Below are 25,156 nucleotides of genomic sequence, written 5' to 3' on the forward strand. Positions count from 1 at the left end.
GAGTCAGAAACAGTAAAAACAGAATACTTACATCGTTAATTGACCGGAGTAGTTGAGAAATGAGTTTTCTGAGTTCAACAAGTTTAAGTTTGGTGGCTTCAGTCTCTCTGGCCTTCTCGGCTGCCTCTGCCTGAAAACCTCCAACAAGCTGGGGGAAAACAAGTTGATAACTTACTTGACAAACCACAGACGGAGTTACCCCAAATGAACTGCGAATGGTGGGAGTATAATCAGGTGAGATTCGAGGTAGCACCATGTGTAAATTTCTTTTGAGTAGTGTTGGTCTGACAGAGTTGTAAACCACCGGTTCTTTTCAGAACCAACACTATACTCAACAGGGATTTACACATGGTGCTACCGCAAACCTCAACTGACTGGACAATTCTGCCTAACTATACAGACCTTGATAGAAGGTAAAGCTCCTATCAAGTCACACAATTTTTCTCATGTCAAGTTTCATCTAGCTACTTACATTTCGAAGTCCCTTCTCGTATTGGTCAAAGAAATCGTCCAGCGAGAAATCACAAAGCTGATCTAGAGAAAGGCTGTTGATCATTTCTTTGTTCATTGGCCACTGTGGCGGCAAGAAATAGCGTAGACATTTCCTGTAATGAAAACAAAATGTTTTTGGGGTTGAACAAAGAAAAATTGACTAGAGCGGGACTGGAACCAATGACCTCCGGATTAACGTGACGCCGCTCTACCCGCTGAACTATCAAGCACTATGTTGGCGTCTCCCTTTCTGTCAATACATTTACAAAATCTGGTAGTGGTACTTTTAGCAGAAAGAAACATTTATTCCAGGCTTAGTATCGACTCTGGGCTTTGTCACTTGTAACATGAACGTCCAAGTAGTGTTTATAATCCCCGAGGTACTATTCAGGAAAAGAATGCGCATTACAAGTCTTTATTATGACTAAAACCAAGCTTGAGTGTCTTGCTTAAGGACACGACTTGGATCGAACCCACACTCTGCTGATCAGGAACACCATAGTTTGAATCCAGTGCTCTTCCTAAGTTCCTAACGACTTGCAACAATTTTCTCGAATCTGAGGTAAAATAACTCAATAGGTACCTATATCCCATGGCAAGTTTATTCTCAACGGTTGACGAGACTGTCTGGATACTCTTAGAATCCTTGGAAACCACCACAGCTTCTGTCTTGTCTTCTTTTATCTGTACTTCTGCCTTGTCTTCTTTTATCTGTTCCTCTTCCACATCATCCTTCTTGACTGGCACATTTGCATTGGGGGTAACTGTAGCTTTAGGAGGGTCCACCGTCTTGGCGGGAGGAACAACCGTCTTTGTTGGTGTGGGTGGAGGGGACGCTACTGGTTTGACTTTTGTTGTTGTAGTGGGAGTTACTTTCTGAACAGCAGGTTCATGGGTCGGGGCTGATATTTTCGGCAAGGTATCTTCAGGGATTGTTGTTGAAAACTCTTCTTCTTCAAGTTGCTCAGAGGGGGTCGCCAATCTGAGTTCTTTACTGTCTTTATCATAACTGCAGACAAAATTAGAAATCAAGGTGTTAACAAAGAATTACTGATTACCTTTTTAGTATGAAACATCGGTTTTAAAAAAGTAAATTTATTTCATCTTTTCAAGACATACATATCTTACAACCCACATTGTAAACGATTTATAAGGATCTTGAAGAAAACACTGAATAACTGTATATGTTTTGTGTATGTTTGAATGAGCATATGTTGATTTCGGCAAAAAATAAATAAACAAATAAGAAACCCAATTTGGTTGCCACTTTTACAGCACATGTTATAATGTGTTATTTACCCTAACACCGATGTGCATTAAGCACTGTATACTCAATCAGGCCTGTATGCTGTGTCTTTGAACTAGAGCAAGGGCACCAAGGCATTTCCTAGGGCCCCCTATGAGGAAATTGAAAATATCTACTGGAGCATTTCAGGGGCATCAAGGCAATGAGCATGACGCTTGGAGGCAATTGCCTTTGTTGCCTCTGTGAAGTATCAGGCCTGCTCAGTACTCAGTACAGCCTTTGCATTGCTAGAGCAGGGCCCAATTTCATGGCTCTGCTTACCGTAAGCACAGAATCGGCACTTGTGGAAGCAGGGAATTCTGTGCTTACAACAAGCCTATTTCACGGGTTAGCCGAGAATTTTGGCTTCTGCGCGTGCGTACTCTGTTACTAGGCATTCTACGCCTACAAGGCTAGCTCAGAAGTTCGGTGCTTGCACATAAGCGAGGAATCGTTATCGTAAGTGCAGAATTCGGCGGTAAGCAGAGTCATGAAAATGAGCCCAGGGGTGGATTTCACAAAGGTAGTCCTACCTTAGGACTAGTCCTAGGCAATGCTAAGAGATAGGACCAGTCCTAAGTTAGGATGAGTTACTGGTCCAAACTTAGGACCAGTCCTCTCTCTTAGCATTGCCTAGGACTAGTCCCAAGACTACCTTTGTGAAATCCACCCCAGAGGTCTTACCTCAAGACCACCGAGGTACCCCACCGAGGCTAACGGCAGTTTGAATCCTATAGACCATGTGAACCTTGTTTACAACAAGTGTGACCTTGTACATTCTTTCAGTATTCTGGCAGGCACTGTACTACACTGGTCCTATGGGAAAGTTGACAATTTGTGTCACAATTTCCACATAAAACCAACAGTTATCAAAGTAAAAGCTGGACAAGTTTTGAGATGTGCCCCCTTTCATCATATCAAAAGTTGATAAGAATTAGACAGTGCAATCTCCATAAAATATACGATTTTATGTTTTCTTCCATTGAGCTGTGTAGAAATCATGCCTGCAAAGTCCAGGCTCTGTGGCTCTTTTGTAAACACATGTGATGTCACAGGCCACATCGTCTATATGCACCTACATGTTCTTAAACAGAAAACATAACCAGTCATGTCTGAACCTTTCATAAAATATCAGCATGGGTTTGTTCATTACCTCTTGTCGTATTTGTCTTTAGGATGGAGATCAAACTTGACCTTCCACCTGATGACGCTGCCTCCGGGTTTCTGAAAGACTTTGACGATCTTGCCTGCATACCACTTGCCATCAACAAAAGCCTCTACCTGTTTACCAACATCTTTGGGAAAGAATACATTGTAATTAGCATTTAAAAATTGATTAATTTGCTATTTCATGTTTCATGTAATAATTTAGGTTTAGTCTTGAAGACAATCAGAGCATACTAATCAACCACCGTTTTTTTCCCCAGAACCACCACTACTCAAAAGAGATTTACACATGGTGCTACTGCAATCCTCTGCAAATATAATTATATCCTCTGCAATTATAATACTGCAAATATAATTATACTCCCCCATGCAAGGTTAAAAATCCTACTTCTGTTCAGATGAATCTTTATGGCGTTTTGTGAAACGCAGTAGAGTATATTTATATAGGTAACTGCGCAATATAAATGTTCGTTTTATTATTATTATAAACTTAGCTTAGGAAAACAAATGTTAAAATTTCCCTGTGTCTGACTAGACAAAACAGTTCATGTGGTAATTCTATGAATTTAAACTTTACACCATTTTCACTACAAGATCTTATTATACCCTGAAACCAACTCTCAGCCATACTTCAACATGTATATACTGTAGTTAATCTCTGGGTCTAAGAATGTATACATTACTGCTTCAATTGTGGAGTAACCCTTTCAATCAATCAATCAATCGATCAATCAATCGATTAATCAATCGTAAATATTATATGGCGCCATATTCCAACGACGATTGCTCATGGCGCCCTACAGTAAGCTCTAGTAAACAGGTGAGATTTGAGTGACATCTTAAAAGTCTGTATTGTAGGTGATTGTCTGATATTGTGTGACTGTTCCATATCCTGGGCGCTGCAACAGAAAAGGAGCGTTCACCACAATGGGAGACATTTGGACAGTCCTTTTTCAACAGTTCTTGCCAGTAGTGCGCATTCTCAGACATACGGGAGCAATACTAAGCTGCAAAAAAGGGACTGTTATGTCTGCTGCCTTCAGCGTCTCAAAAGACTCCCATGGTGTTTGCTTCTAGGAATGAATACTGCGGATCTGTCAGAACTGGAATGCAAGTTATGAGTTGTGTTGTGGAAACTTAGTAGGCAGGTCAGACTAGTACAAGTAGCTAGTAGCCTTAGCAAAGACCCTACCCCCTCCAAGTTAAAATACTAATCGTGAACATAAGAGCCATACTTTCAGTCTCTAGTTGTAGATTGCAAGATGGCACATCTGCCTCCGATGAGGAGCTGTTTTCTGTCGAGTCTGTTTCCATCTCTTTATCTGCCGATGATTGAGAGTTCACAGTCAGCCTCCTTTTCTTGGCAGGTTCGGGGGATTTATCCTAAAGACAACAAAATTTGAAATCAAAATATTTAGTCAGGAGCTATTATTAATATTATTATTATTATTATTATTAATTACACTTTTTTAAAGGCACTGGTCACATTTGGTTATTGTCAAATACCAGTACTCTCACTTGGTGTTTCTCAACATACGCATAAAATAACAAATCAGTGAACATTTTGGCTCAATTGGTCAACGAATTTGTAGAATTTGAGAACAATGAAAGACAAAAACACCCTTGTTGCATTACTTTGTGTGCTTTCAGATTCATAATAAAAGGCTTCAGCTGAAGTCTTTTATTAATTGAGTGAGAAATAACCTCTTTCTCAAAAACCATGTTACTTCAGAGGGAGCTGTTTATCACAATGTTTTATACTATCAACAGCTCTCCATTGCTTGTTAAGTAAGTTTTTATGCTAACAATTATTTTGAGTAATAACCAATAGTGTCCAGTGCTTTTAACTGATGTAGTTATTGTATTGGGAATAAATAACACTATAATTTGATAGTGTCCTTCAAGGATGGATGAATAATAAGGAAGCACTGTGGATGCAGTGGATGGATTTAGGGCCCAAGTCACCATTGATAAAAACAACACTTATTAGACAATAATCATGTGGCTCAGCTATTGGTTCTTCTACATTAATTTACAGATCAAAGTGAAGAATTATTTCATCATTGCCAAGTGATAACTAATGATTTCACTTACAAACATCATCATTGTCCTTGTTTCTTTTTTAATATACAATATTTCCGGGTTAATTGAGGGCGGTTTTTTTTTCATTTCAAAGTTTCAAAGGCATACTATGTATGGTTTGAAGATAAAATGTCCTATCTCCACATTTTTTACAATTTTGTTGTGTTTGTGCTGCTAAAGCAGCTTATCTATGTGCTTGCTATTTCACATGTATTTTTTTCGAGTTGGGCTGTTTAGCCATGGAAGGACCGACTGATTGTCTGAATTGAACTTTCTGCCGACTGTCCAAAGAGAGAATTCTAAGTCTAACATTACCTCACTGCTGGTTGTGTCAATTGACGATGGTTTACTACTGAGCCTCTTAGTAGCAACAGGTTTCTTAACTGCAGGAGCTGGAGGTGCTCGCTGAAAAGTAAAGGGCAAATTTTAGTGAACAACTACCAGCTACTTTGAGGAGTGCGTTAAGACCAACTGCTGATGTGTAGGGTGTCATGGCAGAGCGGTTTGAAGCATCATTTTCAAGTTCTGAATTCAATTTCATAGAGCTGCTTAAGCAGAAAATATTACTTAAAAATAATCTGCTAAGCAGAAATGGGCAGGACACCATTACAAATTGCACTTGTGCCATGGTAGTTTGGCTGGTACTGGTAAGCGTAGTTTTGTTACTTATCAAATTTTTAGTGCTTCAGCACCTCTATGAAATTGGGCCTCAGTGCACTAATCGAAAAGAGAAGGGGTTCGGTGTTCCTGGCTATGGCTGCTGAGTGTGCCATAGCACCTTGTAAACCCTTTTTTTTTTATAAGGTGCTACATAATTGGGTCCCAGAATTCATAATTTCAATAACCATTCTTTCCGTAAAAATGTATATACCTTGTTGGTAGATACATGCCCTATATAGGACTTCGATATTATTATTTAGATCAAACCTTTCTTGGAGATTTCAAATAGAAAGAGTTACCTGTTGTTTCGCAGCAGGTTTTTTCTGCACCACAGCAGGAGTTACTTTCTTGGTTTCATATTTGGCAGCTTGTGTGGTAGCGTATCTGCTGTTTGAGGCCGAGGATTGCCTACTGCTGGTTGCCGGCGGGGTAGAGAACCTTCTGTTAGCTTGATTAACAACTGGAGAAGCCTTCCCAACGGGCTAAAGAGAAAGAAATTGTACAAAGCACAAGTATTAGAAAAAATCTGTGGTGTCAGTCATATTAGAATTTTGGCCGAGGGTATGGTGCTGGTAACCTGCCACCTTTTTAAATCATTTTAATTTTATTAGTGTGTTTTCTTCTATATTTAATTAGCTTGTTTACTTGTGCTTTCATATTGTCTAGTGGTTTTAATGATTTCCATGACAGTTTCATCTGAGCAAAAAATAACAGAAAATCAGTCACATTTGGAACGCTTGGCAAAGTATTTTTTTGGTTGGCAACCTTAGTGGTTGTTTTATGCTCAGCTTAATTATGTGCTGAAGCAACTCTTTCAAACTTTGTTCACATTTTGTATTCCTGTAGTAAATTTTATGTGTGTAACAATTGAATTCCCATCGCTTAACTTATACACTGCACCACTGGCCCAAGGTCAGTGACTTTAGTGTTGGGCCAGTGAACTCAAGATGGGACAAGTCCAGTGGTCTTGTCAATTCAACATCTCTGTCTAAAAAAAAATTACGGTCAAAATTTTAGTTTGTGTCTCACACAATATAAATAAAGACCTGGTCCAGTTAAGATTCTGAGAAGTCTTGCCGTCTTGTGGGTCCCCGTCACCCCCCCCCCCCCCCCCAAAAAAAAAGAAAAAAACAATTTAAAAAAAAATCGAGCCCTGGTCCCCATCATGTCTTGAAATTGCACTCACAGTGGTTTCAGTGATATTATTGAGGAGGCAAAGCTAAAGAAAAAAATTCTCTCATTTTATTACCTTATCTTTGTAGCTTTGTACCGGAGATGCTTTGCCAATTGGTTTAGGTGGTTTGGATGGTGGCAGCGAGGTCTGGGGAAAAAAAAATAATAATAACCTTTTGATGCATTGATTTTACCTTCATATGAGGAATAAAATGTAAATAAGTAACAAGGAAATCATCAATAATGTTCTTAGCACATGAGATAAAAATGAGTATTCAATTCAAACTGGTAGTCAGGTCTATTCAGTATTTTGAATAAAAACAGCATAACTTTATGATAAATTGATTTGAGCTTACATGAGGAAATAACTGTCAATAAATTACAATAATGATACAGAGTACATGAGATAAAAATGGGTTGCCAATTTAATTGCTGTGGTCAGGTATAGTGACAAAAAACAGAACCTTGTGATGCATTGATTTATGAGCTTACATAAGGAAATAAGTCTCAATAAATAACGAGGAAATCAACAATAATGTTACAAACAGAGAACATGACATAAATATGAGTTGGCAATTCAATTGCTTTGTTCTGGTATGGTGAATACAAACAGCATAATCTTTCATGCATTGATAAGTAACAAGGAAATCAACAATAATGTAATAACAGTGCTACAGAGTACATGAAATGAAAATGAGGTGGCAATTTAATCGCTGTGGTCAAGTCTGGTGAATAACACCAGCACAACCTTGTGATGCATTGATTTGACATTTTGACCTTGCATGAGGAAATAAATGTCAATAAATAACAAGTAAATCAACATGTTACAGAGTACATGAGATGAAAATGAATTGGCAATTTAATCGCTGTTAGTCAGGCAGGTCTGGTGAATAAAAACAGCCAACCTTGTGTACATTGATTTAACATTATTGACCTTGCATGAGGAACTAAAATAATGTCAATAAATAATAAAAGGAAGTCACAAATGGATGTGAACAAAGTAGAGCAGACAAGAAAGGAACAAGTTGACAATTTAATCCCTGCAAGATGCCTGACAACAGAATTTAACTATTTGTTTTGGCTGATGTGCTTTATTGTGGCTGCCCTGATTAAATAAAAACAAAATGTTTCATTTAGGTCTCAATATTAAAATAACAATGAAGACTGTAAAAAGGGAATGAATTAGCTCCTTTTCACAACAGTAGCTTAAGCTACAATGTGATGCAATTGAGATCATCTCACAAACTTTGTTGTTGTCACCACACACTAAATGATGAAAATAATATTAAAAGTTCAATGAATTCCAATACAAAAGCTGGCTGATAATCCTGCATAGAAATATTTCCACCTGAAATATTGTGGGGAAAATGGAAAAAAAACAGGACAAGTACCCCAATCGTCAATAGAAAACAGCACACATATGAACCAGCCACAATCCCTGACAAAATATGAGCAGTTTCCTGGTTTCACTTGAACAGGATCAACTTTATTTGACAGGTTTGCTGTATGCGGTTGGATAGAATGTAAAAAATGAAAAATACTGAAACATTGAACCAAACAACACATCAAAAAAACATAATTAAAGAGTAAATATTATAATTATAAACAGGATTAAAGGAACAGCGGTGGTTGAAAAACTAAATTGGGACCTCCTGGTTCTGTTTCAGTCTAGGAGACAATCTCCACAACGAAGCAGGGACCACAACAAGCAGTATGTATTAATGGATAGAATGTCAAAAATAAAAAGACAAATATTGAAACAAGTCAAAACAAAAAAATGAGACAGGGTTAAAAGAGCAGTGGTGGTTGTGAAACTAAATCTAACCCTCCTGGTTTTGTCTCGGTCTCGGTGGGTCTCGTGAGGATCGTCATCATCTGAGATGGTGAACACCTCTGAACCACCTCGCTTTCTCTGAAGAATTAATCCCCAAAACTCAAATCTTAACTCCAGGAAAACCATACACACTAGATCTGTTTATTATTTGCCGATCACAACATTTTAACATAAAGGCCGTGCCGTTTTGCATAGACATAAGTTGGATACATATTGTGTGATTACATACATGGTGTTCCCCAAACGCAAATCCAAAAAGATATTTGCTCTTCCACTATAGTAGTTCTGCTTTTGCAGCTGCTGTTCCTCTCTTTTTTTTCTGGCAACAAGGTTTGGGAGGCCACTTTTGTACTTTAAAAAATAATCTTTGAACAGAAGTCCCCTCTTGGTGGATTTAATGAGCACCATGATCTAGATGGAATGGCGCTACACAAATCTGGTTATTATTGCAACAGGGCTGTGTTGGGTTAGGTTGGGGTAGGGCGGGTTGGGCAGGGGCTTAAAACTGTTATTATTATTGGGGGGGGGGCCGAGTTGCTGGTTATATGTCCCAAAATAAAAATAGTCAATACCGGTAATTAATGGTTTAAAAGACGTACCTGAATTTTATCTAGTTTTTCTTGCTTCTTTTTGATGTCCTGCAACAAAAGGAAAATAAGATGTGCTAAATAACCACTTCTTACAAGTCTAACAATACTATTTAAACTTTACTTACACTCAAAAGTTTGAAAGTTTTTAAGGACTTGTACAGAGCTGTAAATTGTGCATTTTGTTCCTAGAACAGAGATGAATTGTGATGCAACACATTTTGAGTGTTTGATGCAGTTGAGGGTTCCAAATGGTTGATCAACTTACTGGCAAATTGTAAAGAAAACAGGGGGATAATCAGACATAAAATAATTAATAAATAAAACACAGCATTTGAAAGGCGCACTTTCTCTGTATAAACATTCAAAGGCGCCGGTCCATGTCAATAAAAGAAATCTCAAATGTGTTCAAACGCCAGTCTGAAAAGATGTGTTTTAAAGGAGTTTTGGAAGTGAGAAATGTCTTGTGTATCTCTTAGACTTTGAGGCGAGGGCAAGATTAGAGAAGGCCCTATCACCATAGGAGGCAAGGCGAGTCCAGGAATAAAAAACATAGATAAGATCATTGCAGTTCCAATATGCTGCTTTTGTGCACCTTATGTAGTTAGTTATAGCCCAAGATCTTAATTCTACTCCTGGATACCATGAGAGACAAAATAATTTAAAATAAATATACAAATTACCTCTAAAATTTCCTTTTTCTGTTCTTCTGCCGACTTGGTTTCTTTCTTGAACACACCAACTGTGACTGGGACTTTCTGTTCTGCATTCGAGCACCTGTAAAGTAAAGGTTGGAATTCAACTGGTCTTCTGCCACAAGTAGAAACCTTTAAGGCCACGTAAAGTTTTACAAAACGAGTTCTGTTCAGTGAAATAAAATTGACAATTCTTTTTAATCTCTCGTAGTTTTATACTTCTTTACAAGTAAGTTTGATAGCATACAAAAGCTGACACATGAGCCGAGGTTGGACCTAACTTTGTATGCATTGAAATTGATACAAAGACCAAACTTAGTTTTGCCCACTTCAAAAATAAACATAATAAACATCGTGGGTAGATTTTTTTGCTAAAAAGACACCAAATAAACAGCAAATAGTTGAGTAACTCTTTGCAGATCTTGTATTCAACAAACTCAAGAACTTTGTATTCATAATTTATTATTATGTTTATTATTATTATTATAATTATAATTGACTCAGCAACTGTTATTTGCTCATAAAATGAATACAAAAAATGAATAATAAAAAATGCATTCATTTTTGTAGTAATTGAAAAAATGAAACACAACTAACCTGTTGTGTGTGATATCTGAATTCATGGAACACTGCCAATCATCGGTGAATACTCGGTTGATATTACTCGCAGAAAATGGTATGATCCTCCACTTAAGACAGAAATCTGAAAAAAATATAATAGAATGTATTTTTGCTTACAGATAGTGTCCAGTAATATTGGTAAATTTTAAAACGGGCAGAAGGCTAAAACAAATACTAGCTATCTGGTATAAAAAGATTAAACAAGTAAAAGGTTGCAATACAAAAAACTAAGAGCTAATTGGTAAAAGTAGCAGGGCAAACTGGCTATTTAAAGGCACTGGACACGTTTGGTAATTGTCAAAGACCAGCATTCTCACTCGGTGTATCCCAACATATGCATAAAATAACACACCTGCGAAATTTTTTGCTCAATTTGTCATCGAAGGTGCAAGAAAATAATGAAAGAAAAAACACCCTTGTCTCACAAATTTGTGAGGAAGGCAAGAGAAGTTACATGTACCTCTTTCTTAAAAGCTAAGTGACTTCAGAGGGAGTAAATGTTTTATACTGTCGACAGCTCTCCGTTGGTCATTACCAAGTAATACTGATGTATACAAACGTGTCCAGTTCCTTTTAAAAGAACAAATAATCAAACAGTAAAGGGCAAATAAGTGAAGGGCAAAACACTGGGATAACACAATTTGAGATTTGACAACTTACCACACTGCACAAGAGTTGGGGTCTGCATAGCTCTCTTACGGACAAACTTGATGTCCTCAGAGGGTGGATCCTTCCAGTTTTGGCTGACGTACCCAAAACTCTCCCAGAACTTGGTCACACCGAGAGACCCCGCTACAAATATAAACATCATCATCATCATCATCATCCCTTACCTCCTATAACTACAGAATGTTGGCTGCAAGTATGACTTGCAGAGATGTGTTCAGGTAATCTGTTTATGTCCATTCAGTAACATTTTCGTGGTATACAATGTAAAATGCACATAGCGCGTACGCACTAACATTGTTGTTGGCAAAAATGAGGGAATATCGCGCTGTTTTGAACACGGCTTTTGGGTGCATGACGCAGACGCGGATGCGCGTCTGCTTAGTGCACAACTCTATGGCGTTTGCCAACCAATCGGGTATGTATGCACGGGTGAATGTAATAAGCATATTTCACGGGAAGGGTCCATTGCATCTGGCTCTTCAAATTTCTAATTTTGGTTTGAGAATTACTTCTGGCAGACCTCCTGTCTGACAATGTGTATGGGGAACCTGCAGGGATCGATTTCACAAAGATGGTCCTATCTTTAGGACTAGTCCTAGGACACTTTAAGAGTTATTCAAAACTTAAGGCTTGTCCTAAGCTAGGACATAAGACTAGTCTTCACTCTTTGTGAAATCCACCTCGGGTTGTTTCAATGTACTTCAGAAGGTATCATTTATTGTGTGTTCAACATAGTAATGCATGCACTTTTTGGGGGGTCAAAATGAAAGCACTGCTGGTCACACAAATTCACTGGACTTGGAAATGTTCTGATTTGAAGACTTGTGTTTTACCTGCTAAAGTGGCTATACAGACAAGCAACTTTCTACTGAAATTTTGTACAGTGATTTTCATATTTTTACGACACCGTTTTGAAAAGAAAATCATCCGATCAGCTGAAAAGTTGCATGCTTGTGGCTAATGGTGATTTATTGTGTAGAGTCCATGGCTGCTAAAGTGCCCTTACAAGCAAAACTTTATTATACAAAAGTCATCTGCTCACTCAAGGTTCAATTGTTAATGTCTTAAATACTAACTGATGTTGACGTCTTTCCAGTATTGTGAGAGGTGATCTCCCATAGCCTTCAGTAAGTGCCTGAACTCCTTAGCATCAGCAAAGTCTTGCTTGTTGTGTGTGGGTTCTAGCACCAGGTAGGGGACATCTACAAACCCTACAACTCCGCTACATTGCCTGCAGACGAAAAAAAGCGTGTAACAAAATAACTATTTACGGAGTGGTTTTCCCCACAGCATCTACTATAGAAAATCTCTTGCTCACTACAAACTTCACAAAGGGAAACCTCTTACAACAAAACCTGGAATTTTTTTTTAGTGCATTGACGTCATCCAGCCGCCATCTTAGAGGTAAAATGATGACGAAACAATCACAAAGCACAGATTTGTCTGCGCAGCTCACAGGTTTGGCTGATCAAAAACAAAAACTTCTTGCTACAAATTCTAAATCTCTTTCTTATCAAAAACCTTGTGAAATCAAAAACCTTTCGCAGCACCACAAACTTTCGCAAATCACAACACCTACTCAATAAACCTGCATATCAAAAAACTCTTGCTGCATTAAAACCTCTTGCCATAACAAAACCTTTTCCAAATAAAAAAACTCTTTCAACTCAAAAACCTTGTGCAAATCAAAATCTCTCGTTACTCAAAAACCCTACTGAAAGTTCAAAACATTTTGCTACTCTAAAACCTTGCTGCAGATCCACAAACTCTCGCTACTGTAAATCCCCTTACAGCACCCGAACCTTTGTTAAATCCCAAAGCCCCAAACCAAAATCTCTTGCACATAAAAAACCTCTTAGTACTCAAAAAATGACTGGAAATTAAAAACCTTTTGCTGTACCAAACCTCTTGGAAATAACACAAACCTTACTCTACTCCAAAACCGCATTGAAATAAAAAAAAAAACTTTGCTATTACAAATCCAATATTATTTGAAAACCTCTAGTTACTCTCAAACATAATGGAAATGAAAAACCTTTTGCTGTACCAAAATCAATTGAAAATCACTTCTTTTCCTACTGCAGAAAACCTCCTGCAAATCGAATTTTGTTTGCTACTCTAACATTTCCAAAAATTGAATACTTCTTGATTCTAAAACCATCTGCAAATCAAAAACATATTACAGTACTTCTTTAAAACACCATGAAATCAAAAAACTGTTAGAAAACTACTACTAGAATTTGAAACCCTTTCGCTGTACCAAAAAAGCCTCTTTCAAAACATAAAACCTTATCCTACTCCGAAACCTGCAAACCAAAAACCTCTCGCAACAAAACCAGCAAAGCAAGCCCCTCAAGCTATCTACACCAAAGCTTCCACAAATCAACACTTTTTGCACTACATGTACTCCAAAATCATCTGCAGATCAAAAATCTGCCGTTACTCCTAAACACAAATAAAAACTCATGACATAGCGCTACAAAACCTCTAAAAAAACAAAATCTTGCTGCACCAAAACTCACCAAATTCTTGTCATCATTACATTTATTTACATACTAGAATCTATAGACAAAATATCAGAGTTTGAGGATTTGTCTATTTTTGTTCTAGTTTTATACTTTATAACACAGAATTCACAATTTAATTGAAAGGCTTATCAAGCTGAATGGCATAAGAACTTAGAGATGGCCCCTGGAAAAAAAACTTGTTGTAGCCAGCACTTTGAGGTGGCCTTTGACTTTGTGTGTCTGGCGACTTGCATAACAAAAATACTTAAAAAATCATGCGCGGCGCATAACTGCATGCATCTTTCCATTGTTTGAGTCATCAAAGAGGGCAGCCAATGCAAGGCGTCTTATTGTGTCAAACAGATATGTCAAAACTAATTTTCAACTTACACTCCTCCATCCACTTGTGGACCTACTCTCTCATACATCTTGATCAGTCTACCACAATTGTAGATGAACCCACCATCATATCTTCGATTGCTTAGGTTCAGACCAAAGGTAAAGTTCAGCGTCTTGGGTTCTTTAAGGGATTTCTGTTGTTTATCTGCTATCTTTTTGCGTAGCGTGGCAAGTTGTCTGAGTTCAATGGCTTCTGTGTGAGCTTGTCTTGTTGCAGCCTATAGACATAACAGGATGATCATTTTGTTTAAAAACATAATATTGTACTGGTTTATGTAAATTGAACTCATGAATAATATTATCTTTGATTAAAGCAATTTCGAATCAAGACTAACATTTTGACATATGAATACAGAATATTTTCTGGGGGAATTATTAACATAATGAAAAAAAGAAAAAGAAAAAAAAATATTAATTCTATTTTAATGTATTTCAAACAATCAGACAAATGTTTGGGATAAGTACCCTTTTGTCTTTTGGGCCTCCGTGTCCAAACTTCTTCTCCAGATCCCGAGCTTTACTTTCAGCCTCTCTTGCCTTTTCATTTGCTGCAATATAAATTGATTTATGTAGTGACGAATGGAATGTATATATGAGAAGGGAAACAATACAAACGTTTACTTTTAAATCTTAGAGATCATGATAATAATGAATGATTTATATATGTAAAACAACTGTAATAATGAGTTTTTACTTTTACAAGTGAACCTTTTCCCCACCTAATGTCTAAATTTGCAAGTTTATTTTAATGTCTACCTTAAACCCATTAAGTGGGCAACTCCACATGTTTATGTGTGCTACTCTGATCTTTATGTTTATGTACATAAACATTTATGGTCAAGTAATCCATCCTTTCATACTGAACATCCTTTGACCTCACCACTATACTCCTTTTGGTTCATAGCCACCAATTGTTTCTGAAATAGAAATTTTGATTGACTATAATTTTCCCTTCTTTATTCTATAAATGGATATGTATTTGTTTGTACTTGTTTATGCCTCTGAAGAAGGTCCGGTTTGGATCCAAGCCCATCTACCCTACTCAATATATACATGTATATGGTTTCATAATAATTTAGATGATCTCCATGACTTAATATACATAGGAATTTGTCATTGTTGTGATGATACGGCTAATTCTATCGGTCAACGCCTAAAAGCTGAAGTGTAGAACTTGTGACTAAAAGACAATAATCATAATGAATAAGAAAGTGTCATAGATCGTGTCTGAAAGGTAAGACTTCTTTTGTGACTTGCCCTTCCAACTCACAGGAAAATATTCAAACTTTTCAAATTTGAAAACTCACCAACTTTGGCACTATGGACAGCCTCTGCAGTTTTCATCTCTGACCTCGTCTTGAAACGAGTGGAAGTATACTTGTAAAGCCTAGCAACAATAGAAATCAATTAAGGTATAAAGCTTTGCTTTACTTCCGAGATCATATTATCCTGTATGTTCTGATAGTTTAACCATTGTATGAAATATTTTGAAAATGAAGTAAGTTTTTTTTATAATTTAGTTGACAATACAGTACATAAGATAGATCATAGATGGTACAATTACTTACTTTGGTTTGTAGAGCGAGTAGGCAAGGCGTTTTGTGTGCACCTTGTGACCTTGAATGTAGATTTTCATTTTGGGTTCAGCATACAGAACTGAAGTGTAGGCTCGAAAAGAGCGTCTCTCCGGTACAAGACTGAGGGGAAATAATTACCCAATAAATAATGTTTTATTTGCCAAAAATGGTTAAATCTCTTTGTACTATATTGATACTGTTTTTCATGAAGTACGACGGAAAAAACACTTGCTAGAGATGTGTGAGCAGTGCTTGTTCATTGGTCGTAGTGGTCCATGTAAATTGACTCATCGCATTTATTATTAGGAGGTTCCGGTTAATACTAGGTTTTTTTGTTGGTCTCCAACTACCCAGTGCTTGTTTCAATGCATTTCAACACAGATCAATATTCAATGCAACAGCAAGATTTCCCTGGTGTCTCGCATTAGCAATGAACCATCTAGCATTACACACTGGTGGTTACCAAAGAAATCTGCGATCGGATACCACAAGCTTCATAAATTACGAATTAACAGGCTAGTTCCGTGAATCTCATAGTAACGAGAGTCGACTAGTGGTCTACATACATACCTATCATCAGCAATTCCTGTTGAAGACACTGATCCAGTCAACAAGATGTCACTAGCATCTGTACTGATATCCAGCTCTGTATCCCCATTATCCATGAGTTTCAAGTGGTAAATGATGACCATTGTTCCTAAAAATCAATAGTTGAATCATTTTATCCAATGAAGTTCACTTCAATCGCTTACAGTAACAGTCACTGTTTTACCATTGAAACTTAATGAAACCTTTTTTTCTGGTAGCTTTCTGTATTTAACCAAAGTGTTCACTATAATATATCTAGAGAGGGTTCCATTCAATGCCATATTTGTCTATTTTTTAGGCAATAAGCTACAGAGCAAATTTCATAAGCGATTTTGAAAAAAAGATAAATTAAATGTCTTGTCTGAAGCACTAACAAAGTAGAAAGAGATGCCATTATGATTTAAAAACAAAATTTTGTGTGCGAGTGTGTACCTGAGTAGTTGCTTCGATTTTGTTGCCAAAATTTTGTGTAGTCCCAGACACAATGTCTTTTGTTGGTTTTTCAGAGCCTTTCAGGTTTTTTTGTAGGTCAGGCCCCACTTGTTTTAGCCTCCAGACACATTGCCAACAGTGCCTGTTGGATATTCCAGTTCTGGTTGTAACTGATTCAGTTACAGTATGTACAATGTACCATTTAGTATACTTTTATTTGTATAATGTACGCAATCCTTTATGCCTTTGATCTTATAGAATTAGAGGTATTTCTCTCAGTTAAGTGTAACTAATTTTGTCAACAAAGTCAGTTTACAAAAACGTGTGACTTTAATAATAATGATTAATAATAATAACATTAACTAATAGTCCAATGGAAGCCTTTAATACCTGAATCGCCAATGATCTTGTCAAACTGGGCAAAGAATTCAGCCTCCGTTTTAAATGGTGAGTATTTGTGTATCAAATCCATCTCTATTTGATGCTGGGGACATAAAATGTACAGATAATTTTTTATTTAAATGACATCAAAACATACTTACTATTATCGTGAACAGTATTTCATACAGGCACTTTCTTTCCAGTTCACAACATGTTATGATTCTCAATATAAGTACTTAAAACCATATCGGTTGAACACATTACCGTTTGGATAACCATTAAAGGTCAAAGAGGTTCATACAGTCGACATGTTAATACACATAACACAGAATATATAATTAATAACAAAACACCTATCTTATTCTAAAACTATCTTAGTAAATTATTAATACAACACTTCATGTACAAATCTCTATGAGAGAAAGTATCAAAATCACTTGAAATGTTGTTACACATAAAAAACAAACATAAACTATCATATTAACATCAACAAATTCATTCACAGCTGCTTGGTAAAATAATGGAAATTGTTTATCTAAACAAAAATGTAACTACCGTTTATGTTTATGTTCCCTTAATGTTCCTGTAACTACAACATAATTTGCACAACAGTAAAGTTTGCTGTACTGCATTTAGAGTTCAACTCACAAATGCCATACTTTGCTGCACTTTGCTGCACTTTGCTGCATAGCAGTGCACCTAACATTGTAAATGCCTATTAGACCATGCCAAGAGTGACTTTGTACATGCTAGGGCAAACCACATACGTACTATACATGTACTGGCAAATGGAAAACTGTCCCTTTTGTATAATTTCCACATAAATTCAAGGACAAGATTTTAGGTGTGCCCCCTTTCTTCATACCAAAAATTGTGAAAATTCAGAGAGCGTCATCTTTTTTTGTGCCATGTACAAATAATTCATTATTGTACAAATTGTGCCTGAGGGAATTTCAGGCTCTGTGACTCTTTTTGTAAATATGTGATGTCACAGGTTACATGGACTATTGAAAGCAAAGCCTGGGCCCAATTTCATGGCTCTGCTAACCGCCGAATTCTGCGCTTACGATCACGATTCCCAGCTTCTGCGCTAGCCTTGTAAGCGTAGAATGCCTAGTAAAGTGGAGTACGCCCGCGCAGAGGCCCAAATTCGCCGCTAACCCGTGAAATACGCTTGCCGTAAGCACAGAATCCCTGCTTCCGTAAGCGCCGATTCCGTGCTTACGGTAAGCAGAGCCATGAAATTGGGCCCTGGTGTGAACCATTTCACTTCACATTGCAAGAGAGGATTCGAGTTTACAGAGAAAAAAAATCTGTTAAAATTAGAATACCCACTTCACTTGACAAGCATCACGGATCATACACTATGCAGTGTTGAACACACCACATTCAGGTAGAACCACAGGGCAACCTCGCAACTACACCTAAAACAATCTGGCTTCCTGTGATTATTGTATGTGACATTGAGATTCGCTTTTGACCAGATGTCAATAAAAATGAGTCAAGAAGAACATCCCGGAACAATTAAGAAAACAAAAGATCTACCTCAACTGGTCAATCTCCAGTAAACATGTAGTGGCCACAGGGAGCAATAATAATATAGAAGCCTTGGAATTAAACTAAGGCCACTGCCTCAATTGCACTAGTTCTGGCCCAAGTGGCCCTTCAAATAGTTTCCACAGACTTTCAATTTTTGGTCATACATGTATTGAAAACTGAAAAAAACCTGCCCTCTCTCTAGATGGAAATCCACAGGCCTGATAATAATTTGGGGGTTGAACAAATAAAAATATACTAAAGTGGGATTCAACCCAACGACCTTCGGATTAACGTGCTCGTGCTCTACCAGTCAGTTTCCCTTATGGTTAATATCGATGTTGAATAATTGATACATACCCTTTCTTTCTCTCCAGCGCCCTGCACATATGGATGCCTAGTATTCTTCTCAAAAGAAGGCATTGGCACTATAACTTCCTCAATTTTTTCCTCTTCATGGAATGTGCGAGACAAAAATAAACACGTCATTGTTGCCCCTTGTTTGGTGAACAGGATGAAGTCTTTTCCAATTCTCATAGAACCTCTGAAAAAAATTGGAACATCTTTAAGTTAATTTATCTAATTTGGGGTGAAACAAAAATATCCAGGTCCAGCGTCAAGCCGCTCGCTTTGTGCACTCCGACTACCGCAGAACTACTCCATTTACACCACTGGTTCAAGGTCTTGAGTGGGACACCCTTCACACCAGGCGTCTAATAAACCAAGCCACCATGTTTTACAAAATACAATTCAACATTGTTTACATCAACTTCATCATGTCACAGCCTACACAGCTACAAGTACCAACAACCCTACTCAAATGTTGATGCCTACGGATACTCAACTACCCTAGAGCAATTTGTACCTGGAACCGACTTTCTGCTTCAGCAGTGAATGGTCCATCGATGGAAGCATTCAAGTTGGCAGCTCTTCCAGCCATCAGGGAAATGCGTCCACAACCAAGCCTAAGAAGTCTGTTCAGGCTATAAGTTTCGTTTTACACCAGCACCAGCACATCTTTGTATCTACACCTTTTTTGGCACATCCATTGAGTTTATGTTCTTGATTGGCACCTTGAGTTCTTGCTGCACCGGCTGATAGGTCATTGACCACCAACCTCCTAGTTTAGCCTTCAAGGCTGTAAGAAGGAGCAACCCACTGAAGACTGAAGACTGGCTGTGGCTGCTGTATGCACCGTAGCATCTTGCAAACCATAACATGGTGTGCTAAGGACTAGGTCTCATAATTTTAAAATCTTCGTCCCACTCCCCTTGCAGTAAAAATAATGGGCTCTTTGTATCCTTTAGTAAAAGTTTTATTATATTTAACAGTATCCTTCAAATGCAAATAAACTTGTCTGCTTGCTGCACCTTGTAAACGATAAGACGGTGCTACACAAATGGGTCCATAGTTCAAAACATATCTCTGCTTATCTAGTAATAATGACAGAGCTTTTTGTTATACCCCAATGGGTGTAATAAAGTGTATCTGCACAAAGTTCAAGCTACAACGTTCAAGTTCCAAGTTTGCTCAAATCAAAATTTGTCTTATGGAAAAACTAATGTGTTCCATGTACTTGTATTAACAGTCAACAATTGTTATAAAAAAACACTGTAATACAAACTTTCTGCTTTAGAGAACATATGTGAAATCTTGATTCTCATTTCTGTTTGGTGTTTCTTTGTTTTACTGCCCTCATATAAATAACAACCTTCCTGTAATATTTGCAAAGTCCCATCCCAAGCGACCCTTTCATAACAAGAGTCGACTGTATATTAATGCTCCATAGTCCAGAAGGTTAGTCACTTACGATTTCAAGCCGTTTCCATATTGTCCAATCATATTGGAATCCAAGACTCTCTTTGTTGATTTTCCAAACTGGATAACTGTGGCAACCTCAGCTAGATGTAGCAAACAATAAAACTCACTATTAAAATGGATATCCATTTCCCTGCTTCATCTTATCTCCGAAATAGCGAGACAGACATACTACAAATTAAAACACTGTACGCTCTAAATTCATTCTATACACCTGCCTCTGAAGAAGGTTCGATTTGGACCGAAAGCTAAGGCCATCTACCCTACTCATTGTAATGATACACTATAGTCAGTGTAAGTATAAGTATAGTCAGTCAAAAAGATATCATAGTTTCATTATGCCTATGAAGTATACATTGAGGGTAGTACACTACAGATATCTTGCAAATTATTAGTGAATCATGTGTCAAAATGGACCGTATTGGACATTTTATGAGTTATTAATTTAATTATTTGGTAAGGGCGGTGCAGTGTTGTGGTAAAAATTTGAGGTACAATCCAGGTGGCATTTTAAAAATCCTTTTTAAAAACAATAAACAATGTCTGCTAATAGCATGTTGGATGTCCAACACAATGCACAAATTTGCGGCACAGTGCAATCACAGTGAGACAATCTGAACACCAATTTCCTATAGTTTTTCTTAAATAAACAATGAATGGAAGGTGTGCTTCTCGTCAGTGTATTGTGTGTCTGTAAATTATTTACCTGGATCCATTCCAGACCCATCATCCAGAAAGTTAAGCAGGTAGCCACCACGGAGTGATTCATTTCTCTCTGAAAGAAATTAACATTTTATATAGTAACTAGAATCATACAGAATGCCTAGAAATGCAACTGCAGAATTCTTAAACTCCCCACATCCTTACAGCCATGAAGGTGAAGGCCTATTTGCAAAGTTTTGATTATATTTCCTATTCAGATGCCCCATAAATTTAGGCAAGGGCTTTTCAGAATAGTCAATGTTTCAACCCCCGCCCCCTCCCCAACCCAAATATATATGGGTGGGTGAATCAAAAGAAATAACTGAAAATCAGTAGACTTCAGTTTTTATTTGAAATACAACAAACATATATAAAGAAATACCGTATGGCCCAGATCGTCAGCATGTCCAACTAAACTTAAACTACAGAGTTATTTCTTTAAGCCATTGAAGACACTGATGTTGGAGACCTTTGATATAAAACACCTAGCTTCTTCTTTAGTATATTTTGAAATCTGGCCGTTTTTTTTCCAATGTTTTTTTTTTTACATCGACCTTTCTGAATGATCCCTCGCCCTGCCTCCTTGAAACTTTGAAACTGTGTTCATTAAAACAAAGACGGTTCATGTACATGTATGTTCATTGCACTATTAGTACGCCTAAACATTATCCACTGTTACATTTCTGTTCGTCAGGAAAAAGTTGTGGCTCGTTTCCTCTTTTCTTTTTAGTTCACTGCTTCCCTGAATACCACATGCAGCGCGTTCACACTTGATCCTGCTAGGTGGGTCAAAGGAGGATCTGATCTCAAAAGGGCGCTCAAAGGGAGATCTCCGGCTAGTGTGAACGCGATCAGGATCATGATCAGATCCTCCTTTTTGATCTCCCTTTATTGCGAGATCAAAGGAAAATCAGATCCCGCAAAGGCGATCAAAAAACAAGTGTGAACGCAGATCGAGATCAGATCCTGCAATTTAAGCTGCTCACATCCGGCCAACGCTCTGCAATCTTCCTCCGTGGTGTAATGTACATGGGGATCGTATACATTGTGCATGTGCACTCTATCGTAAACTGGTCCCCGACCCCATAATTCGTATGAAACTTGTAACCAACATCACAACGATTGTGGATGCATGACTCACACGCTTTGCAGCCTCCGACATTTTAAGTATCGACCTTTTTTCGTTCATTATCTAACGTAGGGCCTAAGTATATTCTTTAGCATTCAAACAAATTATTTTTCAATATATTTTTAGTCTGGTGTCTGAATTTTCGTCGAGTTTAAGTTATTCAGGGAACATGCGCGCGCACAATCATTGACCTCGCACAGTAACTTTTGCCGTCAGCTGAACTGAACTTCAGTTTAACTATGCGAGATCAATGTGAGATCATACTCGAGTGTGAACGCAGCACAAAATGCTTGATCTCGCTTTTGGGATCTGATCCTCCTTAGATCCTTGTAGGAGGATCAAGTGTAAACGCGGTGCCAGTGACGCTGCCATAATCTTCTCATGAATAATGCTGGCGTCTGTACTTGCTATCAATGCCAGCATTATGTGATGCAATTTGAGGCTTTGCATTAATGTCAAGCCATTCGTTACTAGCTTGACACATTGATTGCCACGGTCATGCCTGAATGAATGCTGTCATAGCTAAGAATCCATTGTCAATCTGCTTTTAAACAGGCATTCAATCATCTGGAGTGTCGCCATGCCAGGTGCACGTACAACAGTTGTGCGCTTCTATTAATTGCTTCTCGGAGATTAAAGCACGTTCCTTTGTAACCTCTAACGCGATCTTATCAATTCTTATCTAATCCAGTACCCTGTAGAAACAGGCCGATTGCAGAATCTTGTCAGATTTGCAAGGATTTGCAAGGACCACAAATCGGGCAGGCATTACGTTCAGGAACCTGCACATTGTATACAGTGTGACAGTTCGTAAAAATTACTGGGTCTCGGTGGATTTGCAACCTTGAACAACCAATGAATCATTTGAATCGGTGTTGAGTCATGCAACCCCCGTTCACACTTCCCCTTTCAATAACGTACATGTAGTGCAAACTAGTCTGCATTCCGTTTGGAATCCCGAAGACTGAATGTCTACCTCATGGTAAATATTTGGAGCAATAGCACCGCAGAATGGGGTCCAGAGCAAATTTGGGTAATACTGGATGGACAGCCACAAAACTGTTTCCAGGCCGTAAACGTCCCGACAGAAGCACAGTTCCAATCAAGCGTTTTGTATTAACAAGCGTTCCTAAAGTTAAAAAAAGGCAGATGCACGGTCACCAAACGCGGCCCTGCTCAATCGCCCTGACCTTGCCAGGTCAGCAGATGCAAATCCATATCGGGAAAACCTTGTCGGCTACGCCAAACGATTTGCCCGTTGACCTATACTTCCTTGGTAAAGACTAAAGAGCACGACAGCGAGCCAATGATGTTCTAAAACATTGTTTGAAACGACCCCCTTTGACGTAGTTTGGGTGATTTTCACCAAGACATTTCACTCAGAGAAATCCTTCAGGCACAGGCCATATGTTTTTTTTTTATCGAGCCCCCTTTGTCATGTGACTGAACAGATTGTGCTGATGAGGCTTGTTACTCCTTACGTCCGCATAAATTTCACACTTCATTTTGTAACAAAAGTATGACGAGATACATCTTCTTCCCCCTTTGGGAAGTCGAGCCTTACCTAACCCACATTGTTAACGATATACCAAAATAAAAACTCTCACAACACAGACTACATATATACATGTACATAACATTACAAGAAAACACAAAGACATCATCAAAATGCGCTCCCGTGGGTATGAAACACGCACGTGTTGTGGGTCTCAGTTTAAGAAATCCATCACCAACTTTTCTTGGGCACTTTAGTATAAAATATGCTTTATATCAGAACACCCATCATTCGCTCTCTTCATTGGCTTCCAATTGACCAACGCATCCACTTCAAAATTCTTCTTCTTGTGTAAAAAGCTATTCATATTATTTGGTTCCGGTGTGGCGGTTTCAACTTTCCGCTGTGTTCAGTTTTCCGAATGACCAAATACGGTAGCATTACGTCATGCAATGTCTGCGCACAGCAGCGAAAGTAGTTAAATTTTAGTGCCGTATCGAGTCATCCGTTACCCTCCGGTAGCTGTCATGGCGGCGTCCACGAGTCGAGTACAACTAGCGGCAAACGCGTGGATCGTATGAGTTGTTTTTTACGCAAGCAGAGTGTGACCTGCCTGAAGTTGTACCCATGAATACATGTAAAGATGGGGCAAGAGATTATGTAACTACACAGAAAAGAATCGTAATATAAACAATGTGGGGTCACTGCTGAGAGAAATACAGTGCTCGCCAGGGTACTCGCGGAGGTATCTGGCAAGTCACCCGGAAAACTGAACACGCCGGAAAGCTAAAACCGTTCGAACAACGTGCTGATATGACCGACTACGTCACCCGGAAAACTGAACACGGCGGAAGACTGAAACCGCCACACCGGTATATCTCCTAGACCTCATAGCACTTCATTCTTCTTCACTTTCATCAGCTACCCGACGCCTTCGCTCTTCTTCAATTGCTCATTTCCAGCTTTCCCCGCGACCCCGCACCATGACACGCTATGGTGTTTGGGCCTTTTCAGTCATACCTCCACACTTGGAACAAGCTAAAACCCACCCACATTCAAGCAGCTCCTTCATTTGACACTTTCAAATCTAAACTTAAAACCCATCTGTTTTGTCAATCTGGTTATAACGCTTAGAAACATCCGTACTAAGCGCTCTATAAATGTTGTAACTATTATCATTATTATTGGGTCTATGTATGGGGCCTACACGATTGCCTACAAACTCCCAAATTAAAGGAAACAAATGCCAGTGTCTTACAGTACCTTTAAAAGACAATGAATTTCTTTTCATTGGCTCCTTTGGTTATCCTCTTATGTTCCTGCATAT

The 25,156-nt window shown here is 38.2% G+C and overlaps 1 protein-coding gene across 1 annotated transcript in view; it reads right to left on the reverse strand.

Moving 5' to 3' along the window:
• LOC117290230 (ATPase MORC2-like) overlaps positions 1 to 25,156 on the reverse strand; it is a 32,780-nt gene that overhangs the window by 4,514 nt on the left and 3,110 nt on the right. Inside the window, exons 4-25 of the mRNA XM_033771494.1 lie at positions 21,210 to 21,278; positions 20,496 to 20,586; positions 19,046 to 19,229; positions 17,159 to 17,252; positions 16,319 to 16,445; positions 15,740 to 15,868; positions 15,479 to 15,558; positions 14,637 to 14,719; positions 14,163 to 14,389; positions 12,342 to 12,496; positions 11,257 to 11,388; positions 10,573 to 10,678; positions 9,964 to 10,057; positions 9,293 to 9,331; positions 6,936 to 7,007; positions 5,986 to 6,168; positions 5,342 to 5,431; positions 4,180 to 4,327; positions 2,931 to 3,072; positions 1,076 to 1,501; positions 473 to 605; positions 32 to 148 (exon numbers count right to left, since the gene is read on the reverse strand). Of these exons, the coding sequence (XP_033627385.1) occupies positions 32 to 148; positions 473 to 605; positions 1,076 to 1,501; positions 2,931 to 3,072; positions 4,180 to 4,327; positions 5,342 to 5,431; positions 5,986 to 6,168; positions 6,936 to 7,007; positions 9,293 to 9,331; positions 9,964 to 10,057; positions 10,573 to 10,678; positions 11,257 to 11,388; positions 12,342 to 12,496; positions 14,163 to 14,389; positions 14,637 to 14,719; positions 15,479 to 15,558; positions 15,740 to 15,868; positions 16,319 to 16,445; positions 17,159 to 17,252; positions 19,046 to 19,229; positions 20,496 to 20,586; positions 21,210 to 21,278 (2,921 nt within the window). The remainder of the gene's footprint in view (positions 1 to 31; positions 149 to 472; positions 606 to 1,075; positions 1,502 to 2,930; positions 3,073 to 4,179; positions 4,328 to 5,341; positions 5,432 to 5,985; positions 6,169 to 6,935; positions 7,008 to 9,292; positions 9,332 to 9,963; positions 10,058 to 10,572; positions 10,679 to 11,256; positions 11,389 to 12,341; positions 12,497 to 14,162; positions 14,390 to 14,636; positions 14,720 to 15,478; positions 15,559 to 15,739; positions 15,869 to 16,318; positions 16,446 to 17,158; positions 17,253 to 19,045; positions 19,230 to 20,495; positions 20,587 to 21,209; positions 21,279 to 25,156) is intronic.

This window comes from Asterias rubens, chromosome 5, assembly GCF_902459465.1.
Source record: "Asterias rubens chromosome 5, eAstRub1.3, whole genome shotgun sequence".
Taxonomy (NCBI): Eukaryota; Metazoa; Echinodermata; class Asteroidea; order Forcipulatida; family Asteriidae; genus Asterias; species Asterias rubens.